An 18,303-nucleotide genomic window follows, 5' to 3' on the forward strand; every position below is an offset into this window, starting at 1 on the left:
TTCTAACACTGCGCCCTACTACAGATGACAAAACTGAGGTTCATCATTCAGGTTGGTAAGCTCTCCCAAGGCTGGGGAGTTCAGCCCTGGGGGCCACGGCCAGGGAGCCGGGCAGGGCTGGTGACAGAGCACTCCTGTGGCCCTGATGGGAGGGTGAGCAGCACGCGTGGTGGGCACAAGGCGCCCGATGCCAGGGCTGCGAGCTCCCGGAGAGCCAAGGGGCAGCGGCCCTGGCACGGAGCAGGAGGCGGAGGCCCCCACTGAGGCTGACAAGAGACGACACCGCACTTCATTTGCTGCGCAAATGTTCGTGTAATTAGACACATTTGGCGCCGCAGAGGAGGCGTGGGCTACAGCAGAGGCTTGATGGATCCGGCGCTGCACCAGCCTCCAACCGCATTAATCACAGAAGCTGGAGCTACTGGGGCCATTTTTTCCTTGTAGGCCTCGTCCTCTCCCACCTGAGGCACCAGTGGGAAAGGGTGAAGGGGTGGACTTTCCAGAGCACCAGGCCTTCCCCGAAGCACTCGCTGTGTCCCTCCGTGGCTGGGTGGGGACCAACCGCCCTGAGGCTAGTGGGGAGCCCCTGGACCCCACCCCAGCAGGGTGCTCTGGGAATACAGTGCTGCTGCCCATCACTGGGGTGTCAACCAGGAGAGCCCCTCCCTGGCTGGGGAGGGGAGGCCAGCATGTCTCCCTTGCAGGGATGACACGGGCAAGTTGGTGCACCTCTCGGAGCTCAGCATCTATGCTCACAAGGCCATCAGGAAGGCGAACCTAATATTGCACACCAGCCTCCTGTGTAGAGCCCAGCCTCCTCGGAGGCCCTGCACATGCTGTTAACACCCTTTATTGTATTCTACTGGGTGATGCCACACTGGCCACTGGGGCTCAGTGATCCCACATAAGCCCCAGAGATGTCCATGCCCTAATCCCTGGAATCCGTGACTGTAACCTTCTAGGGCAAAGGGGCCTTGCAGATGTGATGGAGTTAAGGATCCTGAGAAAGGAAGATTCACTTCAATTATCTGGGTGGGCCCTCAAAAAGCCATTGCAGGTGTCTTTGGAAGAGAGGCAGAGGGAGAGAAGTATTACAGAAGAGGAAGAAGGATGTGAGGACAGAGCAGGGGAGAAGAAGGCAATGTGACAAGAGGCAAGAGTCCCCGCCTGAGGAACACAGGTGGCCTCTAGGAACTAGGCAAGTCACAGAAACAGAGTCTCTGCTGGAGTCTCCAGAAGGAACCAGCCCTGCCAACACCTTGGCTTCCTTCATTACTTCAGACTTCTGCCCTCCAGAACTGTCTGAGAGACACTGAGTATTCTTTTAAGCCTCTGAGTAATTGTTGCAGCAGCAACAGGAGACTGATACACCCCCTTCAGGTATCGAGTCTATTTTAAGAGCCATCCGGGCCAGTGAGTGACAAGGTCACTTCCACAGGCCCACTGGCCTGGCCAGACCTCTGCTGCTTGCCATTAAGACTTTCTACTTCTCTGGGTGCTCCCACCCCTCGCTGGCCCGGAAGGAAGCAGGCCCAGAGAGGGGACATGACTTGTATCCAACCCAGAGCTGGTGAATGGCAAAGCCTGGAGAAGACTCAGGGATGGCCTCCTAGCTCTCTATCAGCCCAAGGCGGGGATGGCACAGAGGGCTCCCTATCCAGTGCCCGGGCTTATCCCTGGGGGGGCATGTTAAACACCAAATACAAGTCCCATCCCAGTATTTCAGACTCATCAGTGGGGCCAAGGGCCTCAGAATCCACATTCCTAACAGGTTCCCAGGGGACCGGTGGTCATCCATGTGCTCCCAAGAGAGAGGCCTGGGCTCAGAAGGCTGTAACTGGATTTCTAACCCTCCCACTCTGTAAGTAGGCAACCCTGCTGGTTAGTATTTCATGTCTCCTTGCTGCCTCAGTTCCTCCTCCTGTAAAATGGAATGATACAAAAAGTCCACCTCACAGGGTTGTGAGAGGGTTAGGGGAGATGAGTGAAGTATGTACAACAGAGTCTGGTCAGTAGGTCGGGATTATTAGGAGAAATGGTAAGTCATCAATGGTGGGGTCTACTCATAGCTCTGTTGAGGTCTCTAGCATGTGGGGACACCTGAGCCAAGAAAGTCACCTCACAGTGATGTCATCCTATGTGGATCATGCCCTCAGGGAATGACCAGCACCATGCACATCTCCGAACAGCACCTGGCCCCTTGCAGGGGGCGCTTCCCTGTGGGTCTGCTGTGCCCAGGGTCTGTGTCACTGAGCCAGCCCAACATTTCTCAAGAGCAGGAAGTCAGCACTTCCAAACCCCTCCCAAATGGGAACTCAGCTCCGTGATTCTCCTTCAATGCTCAGATGCCACCAAGTAAGGGATTTTGGGGGACCAACTAGCTCCAAACATGTGCACCGCCCCCCACCCCCAAAGATAGCTGCCAGAGCTGTGGTCTCAGCACCTACAGCCGCAGGGGCCCAGGGATGGGCAGAAGGCTGAAAGGGCCCCATCACCTGCCAGGCGGGCACAGGGTGCCTGCAGCAGCAGGCCCTAGTCAAGGGAGAACCAGCCACATGCACTGACATGAAATGTGAAGTTTACAACATCTGAAAGGACCTGGGGGAGACAACTTGAAGGGACTCCCAATTGCCCACATGTGGGACCATTTCAACCACACGGAAATAGTGACAATGACAGAGTATAACTCAGGATAACACGACTAGCCATGCATTTATTTGGTATAAATAAATGATCAAAGAAAGAAAGAAATGAGGGAGAAGAGACTATTCCTTACAGGAGAATCCCAGGCAAAAAATGTGGAAGCTGTGATAGAAATAAAAATCACTATTTAGGGATGCTTGGGTGGCTCGGTGGTTGAGCAACTGCCTTTGGCTCATGGCATGATCTTGGGGTCCCGGGATCAAGTCCCGCATTGGGCTCCCCACAGGAAACCTGCTTCTTCCTCTGCCTGTGTCTCTGCCTCTCTCTGTGTCTCTCATGAATAAATAAATAAAAATTTTAAAGAAAATCACTATTTGAACAATACTAATAATTAGGATTTCTGTCGAGAACCGACGATGGATGTTAAAGTTAGTAGGTGAAAATAGGATAAGACACAGGATATTTCCATATTATCAAATGTCAGCCCCAACCAGGAACTTACTAATTACAGAGAGACCATCTTTAAAGTGGAGAGACCCAGCAGACTTCACCTTAACTAAGTGACCTCTAGTGATGAGAAAAATGAACATCTCCAGGAACGAGAACTATTGCCATCATGTGCCTCCTGATGCAACACACTAGGGAGGGCACACACAATTTTTAGGGTATTATTCTCCCAAATGCTTATTCTGCATTTAATCTGAGGCAAATTCAGGCAAGTGTCCCTAGTTGAGGACAACTGGACATTTTGTACTGGCCTTCAAGAGGGTCCAGGTTGTAAAAGAGAAACTAAGCCACTACATCTCAGGTTAAAGGAGGTTTGACCACTAAATGGCAAAGACTGCATCCCAAACACGGAAAAAAAAAAAAGACATTTATTGGGGCAGCTGAGGAAACTTTGGACAAGATTTACAAGTTAGTTTAATGATACTCTATCAGTCTTTAGTCACTTAGGATATGAACCCCGTGGAGCCTAGTGGAGGGAATCATGGAAATCTTTGTACTATTTTTGCAATTGTTTTCCCATGTCTGCAACTATTTCAAAGCGAAAGATGCTTTTTAAAAAAGAAACGGAAGGTCCCCAATTTGCTCTGCCGTGGGGAGGCAGTGATGGGTGCGCAGACACAGGAGCTGCCTGAGGGCTGGGACCTTCTCAGCCCCTGGCCTGCTGATCAGGCCCAGGGCTTGCTTTGAGCACAGGGAGTGCTCAGTAAGAATTTACTGACTTCGTTCAGACAGGAGCTGGGAGAGGCAGGAAGTATGGGCTGTCTCCAATGGGTGGGACGCGCAGACAGTGCTCTCACTAAGCAAACACTGATCGTGGACCTATTATGTATCAGCTGTCAGCAAGGCAGCAATGAGAAGGAAGCTCAGAGCCTGCTGGGGAGCAGGGGGGAAAACAGATCATTCTGGGGAAGGGCGCCCACTCATGTGGGGGGTCCCAGTGTCCCATGGGGAGGGTGCATTCCAGGCAGGTGGGCAGCAGGAGCGGAGGCATAGGAATCTGTGGCAGGGCTGTGTGTGACCAGCATCTTGGTGTGGACGGATGAGGTGGTGGGTCCATGGGCCACCTGCTCCTTTGCAGTAGGCTCCCTCCAAGGCAGGTGTGGGGAGCGGCAGGGATGCGGGGGTAGGGAAAAGGTTTCGGCCTCCCCTCTGGAAGCAGAATGGATGGGGTAGAGTGGGGCTGTCTTTGAGTCGTGGTGACCAAGAAAAGTGACATTGGCTGCAGGCTTCGAGGGCTCAGGTGGGAATAAAGAGAGACAGGATTAGGTTTAGTGAGATGGCACTGGACACGCCCCTTCTACCTGGGAGCCTCAAAGCAGGGCACGGGGAGGAGGTCCCAAAGTGTAATGCTGAGCTTGTCCTCAGCAGCAGGGTGTCTCTATAGCATAGTGTTTAAACCAGGACACATAAAAAGGGTGCTATGAATTACAGTACTGTAAGAACGTATAACTAAGGTCGCCATAGTTATTCTTTTGAAGATTTTATTTATTTATTTGAGATGGAGCGAGCAAGGAGGAAGGAGCACGAGCCGGGGGAGGGGCTGAGGGAGGAGAAGCAGATTCCTCGCTAAGTAGGCATCCCTACCCGGGGCTCCATCCCAGTACCTGGAGATCATGACCCTAGGTCAAGGCAGATGCTTAACCGTTTGAGCCACCCAAACGCCCCTAAGGTCACCGTACTTATATAGGACCTTTGACCTGAAGGGAATCCCACTGCATGGGTGCAAACAGAGCCTCAAGGTGCTATGGATACCCAGGGACAGCCCGCAGCCTTGGCAGCGGCGATGTGCCAGCCCAGCAGGGCTTCCTTCTCAGGTAAACCAGAGGGAGCTGAGTGTTCACGTCCCATCAACACACTCAGGCAGGGTCCTGGGTCAGTGCACTCCTGATGGCGAAGGTGACTGTCGGCTTAGGACAGTGCAGGTCGGAAACTCCAGAAAGACACACAGAGGCAGGACAGGTGGCCGAGGCTGCCGGCCTCCCCCCACCCCCACCTGTGGCAGGTAACTATAGGCCCGGGCGGCGGGCAGAGGGCAGAACTTACCCGTGCACGCTGTGGACAGAGTGGGGCTCATAATGGTACCTTCCCTCCTGGTGTCTCATGTCAATCGGGAAGGGAGCATGGAGCGGTGGCAAAAGGTGCTGCGGCACTGTGGAATGGGAGAGAGAAACAGGCCTTCAAAAACTTTTCCCCTCCCTCAAAAAGCAATTTTCAAAGGGCTTTAAAGCTCAATGAATTTCAGAGCAAGAGTAGCCAGGACAGGGGGCTCCGCGGTGCCCTGGCTATCACACACCCATGGAGGGGGATGAATAAATAATCAAAGTCAGCCCGAGAATCCAACATCTTTCACATAAAAGATCCCCAACCGCGCTCTTGACAAAGACAAGCAGCTAAGCGCTCTTTGAACTCGGGGAGATTACAGGCTCAGCCGCAAATCAGGCCTGACAGAGCCGGCAGGCTGCTGCCCATCTCGGCCTCGGCTGCGTGTGGCTGGAGCAGCCCCGGGTTACAGCATCCGGATGCTGCAGTCACCCTGGCTGGAAATATTTACCTAGAACCATCTGCGAGGCCAGGGCCCGCTCCTGACTGCGGCCAGCCTGGTGGGGAGGGGGGGGCGGGGGCGGGGGCGATCCCACCCAGGCACCTGTCCCATCGTCCAGGTGGCGGCGGACAGCGGGCACCTATGTGGGGCCGTTAATTCTCCAGCTCTTCATATGATTTGCCAATCCCACGTGAGCTGGTGGGTGCCTCCGAGACGCAGACGCCAGCACGTGAGCCTTGCTTTCAGAGTCATGTCAGCCTCCCGTCTGCACTTGGCCTGCCCTCAACAAATCATCATGATAATTGTAGGATGCTCTTTGCTTATTTAAAAAAAAAAAAAAATTCCTGGGTCCCTGGAGGCAAACATAATGATAGGCTTTAGGAAAACAAGCCTCTTTAAAAAGTAGTTAGACTGGGGAAAGGGCTAAGAAGTGGAGATTTCTCAGTCAACTCGCACTCAGGCTGAAGGCCACGGGCCAGCGGGTGTGCGCGTAGACTGAATCGGACTGAATCGCAGAGTCCCTGCAAGAGCCGAGGATGGGTTTGTTTTACACGCGTACAGGTCAGCTGACTGCCCAGCCTTCTGCAGTGAACATACACACACAATCCTGCTAACGGTTTCCTTGCGAAAGATCCTGGGACCGTCCTAGTAGCACTAATAATTTTTTTTTTTATTGTGGTAAAATATGTGTAACATAAAATTTACCATTTTGAATCATTTTTAAATGTATGGCTCCATGGCATTAATGCATTCAGATTGGTGGACAACCACCATCCATTTCCAGAACTTTCCCATCTTTCCCAGCTGAGACTCTGTCCCCATTAAACACTAACTCTCCACTCCCCCATCTCCCCCATCTCCTGGCAGCCACCACTCGCCTTTCTGTTTCCATGAATCTATTCTACATACTTCATGAGTGGAATCGTGTGGGGTTGGTCCTTATCCACATAGCTTATGTCACTTAGCATGACTTCTTCAAGGTTCATCTAGTGTAGCATGTGTCAGAAGTTCCTTTTTAGGGCTGAATGATATCCCACTACATGGATATACCACATCTGATTATCCAGCGACTCATCAACAGACACTTGGGTAGAACATTGTGAAATTTTTTTTTAATTTTTTTTTTTTTTAATTTGGTGCCTGAGTGGCTCAGTTGGTTAGGCATCCAACTCTTGATTTTGGCTCAGGTACTGATCTTAGGGTTCTGAGATCCAGCCCCGCATCAGGCTCTGCACTGGGCACGGAGCCTGCTTAAGATTCTCTCTCTACCCCTCCCCACCCCCCACTTGCATATACTCTCTCTTAAAAAAAAAAAATTTTTTTTTTCATTTTTAAGTGATCTCTACACCCAACATGGAGCTCAAATTCACAACCTCAAGATCAAGAGTTGCACACTCCACTGACTGAATCAGCCAGGTACCCTGAACACCATGAATCCTTAAAAGAAAACTTTCCCTCTGAAATTTTAACCTGAATTTTTACATACTCAAATTCATCTTCATAATTCCTCAATACTGGCACCTTCCACAGGTATGAGAATGAAAACAGCAAATCTTCTTACCCTGACTGAATCAATTTGCCAAATAGACTCCACAGATCTTGGGCTCCTGGGGGACCTGGCCATCAGACATGACAGCAGTCACGCTGTCCCATCCCTCTGGTCGGGCCCTCACTTCTGAAGTGGGAGATTGCTGGAATGACTGACCACCCATCCCCTTAGTCCCGCCCGTGTCCCCTGACGGGTAAGGCCGGTATGACTCTGGTGGCAATGACAGGATGCCCAGGGGGCCCCTGGGGGTCAGAGACCCCGAGATCAAACCTGCTGCTCACCAGCCACATGACAGTGAGCAAGCTTCTTTCCTTCTCTGAGTCACCATTGTGGTTAATCTGCAGATAAAAGACTCCTGCAGCGGGGGTGCTTTCTATGCATAGAAAAAACACTCCATAAATATTACTACTGTAGATGACAATTATCACTAATATTTGGAGGCCCACAGTCCCTATTCTACTGTGAATAGAATTTTCCCAGCTGTGCCATGTGGGACAAGTTGCTCCCAGCTCCCTGCCAACCTTCAGAGGGAGGAGGGTCAGCACTGGCCTGCTTATGTATTGGGAGTCGAGCTGGCCTTCCCTGAACCCCCATAGGACTTGGCAGGGAAGCCATGTCCAGCTCCCCAGATGTTCAAGAAAGGGCCTTTTGAGGGTTGTTGTTGTTTTTTTAATGTGGCCACGCATATCAGATTATAGTATTGTTAATAAAATAAAAATAGTTTGTATGTATCTGAATGTTTTCCTGCATACCCAAAAGCCCCATGAGGCAGCCAGGGGAGGTGTTACTGTGCCCATTTCACAGATGAGGAAATGGAGGCTATGGGTGATTTCAGTCCAAAGTCACAAAGCTGAAAAACAACAGAAACTAGGGGAGAATCCGAGGCCCAAGAGAGCTGGTCAGGGATTTTCCCTCTGCCCAGCCAAAACGAATGCTCAGAGCAGTCCCTGGGAGCAAGGTCAATCCCTGGGGTCCTTCTGGTCCCACCCTATGTATTATACTTAACAAACGCTCATGCAGCACTGGGCCCTGTTCTCAGTGCTTTGCAGATATCAGTTCCTAGCTCTTCGCTGCATCCCAGGCTGTGCTCACCCCAGACCTCCCACTGGCTGTCCCCCAGCACCCAAGTGTGGTCCTTTCCTCGCTCATCTTGCCACCTGCAGAAGTGGAAGGCAGTCCCCTAATGCCCTCAGAGCCCAGACCTTCCCCTCATCCTCACTAGCTAGCTAGGAGTGCTTTTCTCAGGGTTAATGCAACTTCATGCAGGTCTCATGAGCTATAAAATCTGCAGGAATGAAGTGCTCATGGTAGTTTACCAGGAGGACATGAAATGGAGGTGAGACCAAGGCTGAAGCCCGCTGCTGTGTATGAATGGTGTGTGTGTGTGTGTGTGTGTGTGTGTACACGTGTGTGATGGGGAAGGAGGAGCCTGGGGCTTCTGGGAAGAGGCATAACACATAGCCACCCACAGAGTCCTGCTACAGCTGAGGCTGCACCCCACCTCCCCCATTCTGGGGTGTAGGCTGTGGAAGTTACTAGAGGGAGTAGCTTTCTCTTAAATCAGGACTGGGGGTCAGGCCACGGACACTGGGGAAACCATGTCTCCTCTCAGAGCATTATGTTACCCATTTGTACAATGGGAATTTTTTTAAAAAATTTTATTTATTTATTTATTTATTCATGAGAAACACTGAGTGAGAGGCAGAGGCAGAGGCAGAGGCAGAGGGAGAAGCAGGCTCCCCGTGAGGAGCCTGATGCAGGACTCGATCCCAGAGATCACAAGCTGAGCTGAAGGCAGATGCTCAACCACTGAGCCACCCAGGCATCCCTGTACAATGGGGATCAGATGGGCTTTCAGTTCCTCCCTACAGGACAGTCCTGCTGTTTGTGAAAGGTCACCTGATCCCAGGAGAAAGAGCTATGCTTGTCCCAGCCCGTGACACGTTGAGGGCTTAAAAGGGATCCCTGGGCAGGGCATAGGAGCTTGGGGTACAGGCACTGCTTCATCACTGTGGCCCTATCCATACAACTCACTACTAGGGACCAGCGACCTTCTGGAGATGCCCAGCCCACCAGCCCCTGGTTGTCACCCGTGCCCCCGTCAGCTGTCTCTGGGGCAAACTGTGCATCCCAGGCCATCCAAGGGATGAAGGTTGATCTGGCCCATCTGAGGTCTCAGTACCCCTTTCAGACCAGCATGGCCTGTCTCCCCCCACCCCCGCAGCCCTCATTCAGAAATGAACGCTTTGCTCAGAGCCCCTCTGCCAGGCTGCAGGAGGAGGAATTCTCCTTTGGACCCCGGTGGGAAATCCCTCTGTCGAGAGGCCAGCAGCACCCAAGGAACACGAAGATATACACAAAGAACAAGAGCTGCCTTCAAGTGACATGTTGAATGAGATCCTTCCACACATTGTTTTCATTGTGGGCTCTTTTTTTTTTTTTTTTTTTTAAGTAAAAAAAGAATCCAAACTAAATCATGTCCTTCCGGCAAGGGGGAACACACACACACACACACACACACACACACACACACACACACCCCATATGTCATTTCAAAGAAATGGCTCTCTTTTTAAGTTTCTGAGGAAGAAACTCTAAACTGGGCATTTTCTATGGATTGCCCCCGTCCCTCTGAAGAAAATGCACATTTGTTTTTGATCCTACACAGAAAGACGACTAGTCTGGGAAGCTGAGGATGGTGGTGCCATGATTTTGATTTTTAAACTCAGAATCTCTCTGCCTAAGGTTTAAAAGCCAAGTGCTCCTTGTCTGGTGGTCCCAGGGATGACCATTCACTGGCCTTGGCAGTGTCCTTGGCCTAAGCAAAGGGGGCAGGGAGGACCCTCCTCCGGAAGCTTGGGTCTAGTTAATGTCCCATTAATAACGACTCCGGTGAATTTCTACCAGAGAGGACGGGGCGGGGTCAGCAGAGGGTTCAGACACAGGATCGGGAAAATTGGGTCATCGAAACATGACCGGGCAGCTGCGTCAGCAGCCAGAGGATTCTCCTCGAATGAAGTCATGTGTTGCTACAACAAGGGGGTGCTGCCCTGAGGACTGAGCTCAGAGAGGCCTGGGGAGGCTGGCCTGGAGCCGGAGGGGCTGGGTGGGGGGTGAAAGTAGCTGTCCTCCAGAACAGACCGGACGTGTTAGGGACACCCGGCCCTCTGGGCTGTCCACTCCCTAGAGATTAGCACGGTCTCCATTTCCCCTGGCCATTTCCATTAAGACCACAGGGGCTGTTAGGTGGGAGCACGTGGGCCGGTATGCTCTGGGCCTGGGACCAGGGAAGCGAAGGGTTTCTGTAAGAAGAGCTGCGCTGCCCGGCACTGGCCGAGGGGAGGTGCCGGCAGGTGTCTCCGGAAGCAGGCCTGGTCCTAGTACAACACCGGTCGGGGTTACGATGAGACAGAAATGTGTTATCGGTGTGGTCCCTGGGGCCCTGGGAGGCAGGGTGTGGATCCCCATACCCTCCTTGGGCAGTTGGCCTGTGCCCCAGGGCTGCCATCCTGGCTGATGCAGCACTGTAGGCTGCATCACAGACACTCTGATGGTCTCCAGGCTGCCTCTAATAAGCTGAAATGGGGGCATTCCAGTTGGGCATGCTCTGGACCAGGAAAGGGCTCCTTTGGCCTCCAATTTCTCTTGCAGTCTGGGAGGCTCTGCTTGGGATTCCCTGGTAAAGACTAATGGATCACATTCCCTTCCCTTATAATTCCTTGCATCAAGTAATAACCCCAGTGCAGAAGTTTCATTAGTTTTCTTAAAAGCAAACAGACCTTGGGAAAGTCATGGAAACAAATTCATACTCAAATGCAGATGACTTACCAGGTCACTTTCCCTTTAACGGAAGGACCCAGGCAGCAAGAGACACCTGTATCTTTGGAGAAGGAAGGTGCATGCTGTACAAAATGAAAAATGTTGATCATGCAAGGAAGGGACAGTGATTGGCACCCTTATTTTCTGTGCAAATGGCGCCGGAAGATTAGCAGGCCCTTCAGCAGATGCTGGATGCTAGCTAGTTGCCTGCATGGTTACAGTCTATGTTTTAGCCATTTGAAGCTGGGCTCATTGCAAATCCTACAGGACAGGACTCTATATTCTCTCCCTTTCTTGTGGAGATCTTGGGCTCTCCCAGGATCCCACTTCTCAGGGATTCTGGAGCTAGGGACTTCCCAGAAGATACCAGGAATGATAGCATCAGCTCCAAAGAAGAGATGGGACAATCCTCTTAGCTACATAGGCCTGGCCTAGGGACATGATGCAGTTCAGACGCATGGCCCCTGCGACATGGCCTTGACCTGCACTGGCTTCAGGCCCCAGAGGGTCTAGCTCTTTAGCTTTCTCCAGAATCCATAGGGACCAGCTGCCCACCACCCAGGGCAGTGTTCTCAATCCCTGGCCTACACAGCCCAAAGGATGGAGCTCACTCTCTGGGCCCACCAGCCCACCAAGGCTTCCCTCACAGAGTCACTGTAGGAACGCCCTTGCTTGAGTGCTCTGAGGCCCCAGAGAACAAGAAGCACATTCCTGCCCATAGGGAGTGCACCACGGGCACTCTGCAAAGCTGGAGAGCTGGATCCCATGTGATTCAGCAGGCTCCACGTGCATAGGCTGCCGGAATGGTCAGGGAAGGGGGATTTCTGTGGCACCCAGAGCAGCCAGGAAGCCTCCCTGGAAGAGGCAGTTTTGGAGCTGGGCCCTAGCAGCCAAGACGGGGAGAGCTGGAAGGAAGGGGGAGAACGATGGATTCTTTAGGCTCAGAGGTAGTGTGGGCAGTGTGGGCAGTGTAGGCTCAGAGGCAATGTGGCCAGAGGACTCAATTGTACCAGGGCACAGAGTTGTGCGCAGTCAAACCACGCGACCTCTCCTGCATTACAGGATTAGCCACACCTCCTTCCAGGGTCCTCCTGGAGATTCTATGACGTGCCACAGATAACAAGAGGCACACTGTGGAACACCTACTGGGTACCAACATTAGTGCTTCTCAGAACCAAGAATCACTTGTAGGGTTTGTTCTAGTACCACGCTGAGCGCCATCCTCAGAGCTCTGGCTTCAGTGCTGGGAGGGCCTAAGACTCTACATCTACAACAAGTGCCCAGGTGAGGTTCACACAGCTTCTCAGGGGCCACACTTTACCTGGCCTATCTTAACTTTTCCATCCTTCCAGAGTTCCCACTGGCACCGGGAAGGAAGAGGAGATTATTTCTCCTATTCATGTCTGCTATGCATTGTACTAGCTGGGGAATGTCCACATCTGGAGAAGGGCAACACGACTGATGACTGAGACATCCCTGGGTGTGATGGTCAGATCCTGGGCACTGCCACGCCATCCCATTTACCAGTAGCTGTGGCAGAGGGTTTAGCATCATGAGGGATGAGGCAAAGGTGCACGCCAGGACTGGGAGAAGCCCCGGGAGATGGCACACGTGTGTTCCTCCCTCCGCCTGGGGTGGCCTCAGTTCACTTGGAAACTTGGACAGTTTCAAAGGCCAACCCTTCAGACGTGTGGACTCAGATGGCCAAGTCCTCTCCCAGCGGGAACGAAGTAGCGGCCAAAGCATCAGAGCTAGGAGGCAAGAAAATGCAGAAGAGTCCAGGAAAGCCTCATTCCCAGCAGCCAGGCAAGTCCACTTCCGGGATTTATGCAAATGGCATTATTATTCCCAATAATAAGCCTCGGGACAGGCTGCCTCCGGAGCCTCCTCCTGATGCCCAGGCACCACCCCACAGGAAGCACTTAATAAGAATAATAATATCCTGAATGGCACTCCACAGCATGCAATTAAAAAGCATTTCTGTCTCACTTGGGGGGAGGCGGTGGGGGGAGTTAAAATGAGACAGGAAATTCCAACACCACTAGCTGGCTGGTGTCCGGCAGGCAGGCTGAGGCCCCGGGCTCATGCAGTCAGTCCTGCCCCCACACAGAGCTCAGGATCAGGGCCTGGGCCGGACCCACCAGTGTACACCGCCCACCCCGGAGCTGCGGGCTGGCCTTTCCAAGAAGGTGTTGCTTGACAAAATATGACAAAATAGCTGCTGGCAAGAGGGAAAGCCCTGGGCCAGGGCCAGGGCCAGCCACCCCATGCAGGGCAGTGCTCGGAGGTCGCTCTTCAGGACGGGGTGGGCAGGCGTGCAGGGAGAAGCGCACGCTCCAAGGGCCTGCAGAGTGCCTGACCAAACGTGGCCCTCCTGGTGTGGGAGCCTCGGTGGTCCTGGGGTCTGTTCCCCTCTGCTACAGACTGAATGCTTATGTACCTACCCCTCAAATTCGTAGGTTGAAATCCTAATGCCCGATGTGATGGTTTGGAGGTGGGGCCTGTGGGAGGTGATGAGGTCAGGAGGGTGGAGCCTTCATGAATAGGATCAGTACCCTTATAAAAGGGACCCTGAGTCCCTCAGGCCTCACAGCAAGAAGATGGCTGTCTACCAACCAGGAAGGGGGACTGTCACCAGACACGGAATGTGCTGGCGCCATGACCTCAGACTTCCCGCAGATCTGGAGACTGGGAAGTCTGAGGTATAAGCCCTCTGGTCTATGGTGTTACTAGAGCCACTAGTGCTGACTGAGACACCCCGGATGATGGTGGTAAGGTGGGGAGAACAGGCCACATGAGCCGGATGGAAGCCGAACCAGAAGCTGCAGTTGACACGGTGAACAATCCAGGTCCCATCACAGATTCACTTAGACTTCATGTGCCTCAGTTTCCTTATCTGTACGAAGAAGGTAGTGACAAGACCGCCAACCGAGGGAGGCTATGAGGCAGAATAGAATAACACAGGTACAGAGCATGGACCACCCCCAGTGGTGCCCGCGAGGCCATCTCCATGGACCTCCCACCCCTGCAATAAGGGGCTGAAGGTTAGGGGTGCTGCAGAGCGTCCCAGGGGTGACCTCTGCCATTGCAGGGGATGGGATGGATTGTGCACCTGTTGGGGTACACAAGTGGGGTCCTACACTAGAGAATCTTTGAACCAAAAGAGACCTCAGAGAAGGTTAAGCCTGATTAAGTTTGAAAACTGTCCTTGTCATGGAATCTGTTCCAAAGGAAGTAATAAGACCCTAAAATCTGTATTAGATTTGAGGCCCAAAAGACCACGGCTCTGAAGGTCTTCCTTGAAAACCTCTAAGACACAGTGCTGAAAGCTCCCCCAGGGGTTGGGGGACTGAGTGACCTGTGAGCTGGTGCCTGTGCCCCAGGATGGGTGTCAGCATTCCAGTGCAGACCCAACACTGCTCAGGATTACCTGCATGACATCCTCCTATCTTGTCACTCTTTAGAGAATCACCTGCCAGCTTGCACCAGCAGCCACTAGCCGGCAGTTCCCATGCTGTCCTGTCACTGTCTAAAAAGCCCATTTTTCATGGGGGCGGGGATGGCCATTTAGGCTTTCAGGAGGGGGTCTGCACCTCTCCTCTGCCTATCCCACAAGGGTCCCCACAGTGTCACCTGCCTCTTTGCTTCCTTCACCAGCATCTGGTCCCTTTCCTACAGAGTTCTTGCTTCGGTGCTGCTTCTCATCCCCCCAAGAGCACCAAGAGAGCCTGTGGTCACTCTGTTATGGCTCTCAAGGGACTTCGACACTCAGTCTCCATCAGGCACGGGTGACACTTTTCCCGGGCTGGCTAAGACACTTCTGAGTGCTCTGGCCAAAACCAGTTCATGAAATTTGAAACTGTGCAGCACAATCTGCAGTGAACAGAGCGGTCAAGCACCTCCGAGCACGTGGGCTACGCTTACTTCCTTCTCTGTATTCGACAGCTAATTACAAAATGCTTTTCGTTTCTTCGCTGAAACAAGTCTCTTAAGGACCACTTCTCGGGAGCCCCTTGTCAATATGGTCCCAATGGGTATATGTTACTCAAAAGGGTTCTTTTCTTTAAGACAATTGCTACCACGGATTTCTTCTCTAAGTGGCCACATGTCAGATGCAGCTCTGGCCAGTAGACATACCCTGCAGGGCACATAGGTTAGTTTACATTTTCTAGTAGCTACATAAAACAAACAAACAAACAAAAACCACCTGAAAATATACAGCTAATATTTTTAATAATCCAATTTTGTTGACTCACTTGGGGGGTGAGGATATAAAAAATATCAAAATTACATCAAAATATCAAAAATAGGGGATCCCTGGGTGGCTCAGCGGTTTGGTGCCGGCCTTTGGCCCAGGGCGTGATCCTGGAGACCCCGGATCGAGTCCCACGTCGGGCTCCCGGTGCATGGAGCCTGCTTCTCCCTCTGCCTGTGTCTCTGCCTCTCTCTCTCTCTCTCTCTCTATCTCTCTCTCTCTCTCTCTATATATATATATATATATAATGAATAAATAAATAAAATCTTTAAAAAATATTATCAAAAATATTAACCTGTCAACATATGACCAATATAAAATTATTAACAAGATGTTTGATATTCCTTTTTTTGGTATTGATTCTTCAAAATTAGTTGTGTAGTTTACATTTGTAGCACATCTCAATTCGAGGCAGCTACATTTGAAGTGCCCAGTGGGCTACTGGCTGCCTTATCATGGTTAAACTTTGACTGTTTATATAGAATTATAATATAGGTTAATAAAAGTCTTATTGATATTTAAAATATGGGGAAGAGCGTCTTTCTAAAAGCCTTTCCTCCCTTCTGAGTCTTATCTCCCTGCAAAACTTCTATTTGGTCACTTAAATAACCAATTAATAAATTCCTTCCTTCCTTCCTTCCTTCCTTCCTTCCTTCCTTCCTTCCTTCCTTCCTTCCTTCCTTCCCTCCCTCCCTCCCTCCCTCCCTCCCTCCCTCCCTCCCTCCCTCCTTCCTTCCTTCCTTCCTTCCTTCCTTCCTTCCTTCCTTCCTTCCTTCCATCTAACTGACAAGGGCTCCCAGGGCCATCCTTCCATGCCTTTGACCCATCAGGGCAGAACAGAGCGAGGCAGCAGCACCACTCTGAGTTCTGCCCTGGATCACTGCCCACTGCCTTCCCCACAGGCTTGGGCAAGTGTCTTCGAACAAGGCAGTGGGTGTGCGGACTCCTAAGACCTTCTGACCAATAAGAGAGAGTCTCCCAGGAAGCAAAGTGCATGCATGCTGTCAGGCAGAGCAGGGCCCTGGGGAAGCACAGGCCAAGCTGTGTAAAGCTTCCAGAAGCCTGGCTCCCTGGGCAGCACTGGCTCCAGGCAATTCTGGACTCAGCTGACTCAAGAGTAGGTTCCAGCAGAGCCATCCCCTCCACCTCTCCCCACACTCCAGCCCATGGCTGCCCATTGCTGCTGCTGGAAACAGCAGTTCCCTTAACTGGGGACATTGGAGATCCACCTGGCAAGACTAGGGGATAGTCCACAGAACCCCTGGGAAAAGCCTATTCTCCCTATTACACTGGAAGAGAATCTGAGGTGCAGAAAACATGGTCTCATGAGCTACCTTGCTGGCCCTGAGCAGGCTCAGAATCTTGTTTCCTAGAGTAAGACTGTAAGGAGAGACAGAGAGAGAGAGAGAGAGAGAAACTCCAAAGGCTTCCTGGACATCAAAAAAACCTCTTGCAAAACAATATTTTGATGAGCTAAGTGTGTGAATTAAAAGCAGATGGAGTCTACTTCCTTTAAAATAAACAGGGTTTAAAATCTAGGGGCAAACTCCCACACACCATGTGTCTCGGGGCTGGAGAAACCAGAGCTGCCCTTCCTCAAACCAAAGGGGAGCCTGGCCCATTTGTCCCAGGCAAGGTGCTGTGGGCAGTGGCCCTGTTCTGTGGGTCCAGGTCCACCCCAGCAACGGAGACCCAAAGGACAGATACAACTGCTTGACAGGCAGCCCCCAGGCCCTCCGTGGCCTGCAGAATGGAGTGCAAAGCCCAGCCTCACCCGTAGCACTCTCCTGATCCTCCAGAATTAGGTGGAAGGCATGGGATCACAGCCCCAGAAAGCTCCAGGCCCACTGCCACACCTGCCAGCCCATTGCCAGCGCTCACCCTGCCTGAAAGCCGCTCCCCGGCCAGTCCCTCCCCTCCCCTTCTCATCACACTGGCCTTGGCCTAGTCTGTGAGGCTTCCTGGACTCTTCTTCTGCCCCTTCTCCAAATCAGGCAGGAGATATGCCCTCTGCATCACTTCCTCAAAGCCAGAGTCCATTGCCTGAGACCATGGGAGTGAGGAATACGTGCCGAGTGAGTGAATGCATAAATGGGTGAATCTTCTCACTGCTGGAAAAGAGATCTTGTGGATATTGGGGGTGACCAGCAGCTGCCTGCATTCTGCATAAACTAGCTTAGGACCTAGGAAAGTCCTAGTGCACAGAGTAGCAGCAAACGGAGTAGTATGATGGCAGTAGTAGCAGACAGACGTACAAAGAGTCTCCAGCTCAGCTGTTGGGACCCTCCTGAGACACTGAAAACAGAAGTGGTTCTAACAGCTAAGGCATTCACCTTCCCACACGCTGGAGCTCTCCTGGGCATGTGATTTAATCCTCATAGCTCCTAATGAGGGATGTTTTATGATGATGTAGATGATCCCCATTTTGCAGATGAGGAAACCGAGGCACAGAAGTTCAGGGAACTGGCCAGAGGCAGTCCTGTAGCTAATCAGTGTCATAGCCGGGCCTCCCAGCCATCCATGGGATTCCAGACACGTTCCTACAGGTGGGACAGGGCAGTGAGGGCTCTTCTAGGATGATGAAGGTAGGATAGGAAGCCAAGGAGGCAGCCAGGGCCTTGTCCTGGGTGGCCAGTGCCCCCCGCAAGGCAGCCTGGGACAGGAGCCTCAGGAGGGAGGATGAGGAAGGAGCACATGGGACAGGTAAGGAGGGGTCCCGGAGCCAACAAACTCCAGGAGACATATGGCTGGACTGGGTATTTCCACTTACTTTGTTCACTACCCTTCCAAAAATGAGTGCAACCCCCCCCCCCCAAACAGAAGGGGTATTTCACGCAGCAGCTTTTAAGTGCTGCCCAGGGATCTGTAAAGTTGGAGGCAAGTCGGGAGGGACCCGCGGGAGGGGGTTATCTGTTTTCCCCAGCTGTGCTTCTGGTGCCTGCTAATAACCCCCATGGATCATTCTGCCTGGCTTGGAAAACGTGCTGA

The 18,303-nt window shown here is 52.1% G+C and overlaps 1 protein-coding gene across 3 annotated transcripts in view; it reads right to left on the reverse strand.

Moving 5' to 3' along the window:
* Window positions 1–18,303, reverse strand: part of GLI2 (GLI family zinc finger 2) — a 254,303-nt gene that overhangs the window by 55,460 nt on the left and 180,540 nt on the right. For all 3 annotated transcript variants that reach the window (XM_072788859.1, XM_072788861.1, XM_072788860.1), the window contains one exon: window positions 5,194–5,299. In XM_072788859.1, the coding sequence (XP_072644960.1) occupies window positions 5,194–5,299 (106 nt within the window). The remainder of the gene's footprint in view (window positions 1–5,193; window positions 5,300–18,303) is intronic.

This window comes from Canis lupus, chromosome 20 (genome assembly GCF_048164855.1).
Source record: "Canis lupus baileyi chromosome 20, mCanLup2.hap1, whole genome shotgun sequence".
In the NCBI taxonomy this organism is placed as follows: Eukaryota; Metazoa; Chordata; class Mammalia; order Carnivora; family Canidae; genus Canis; species Canis lupus.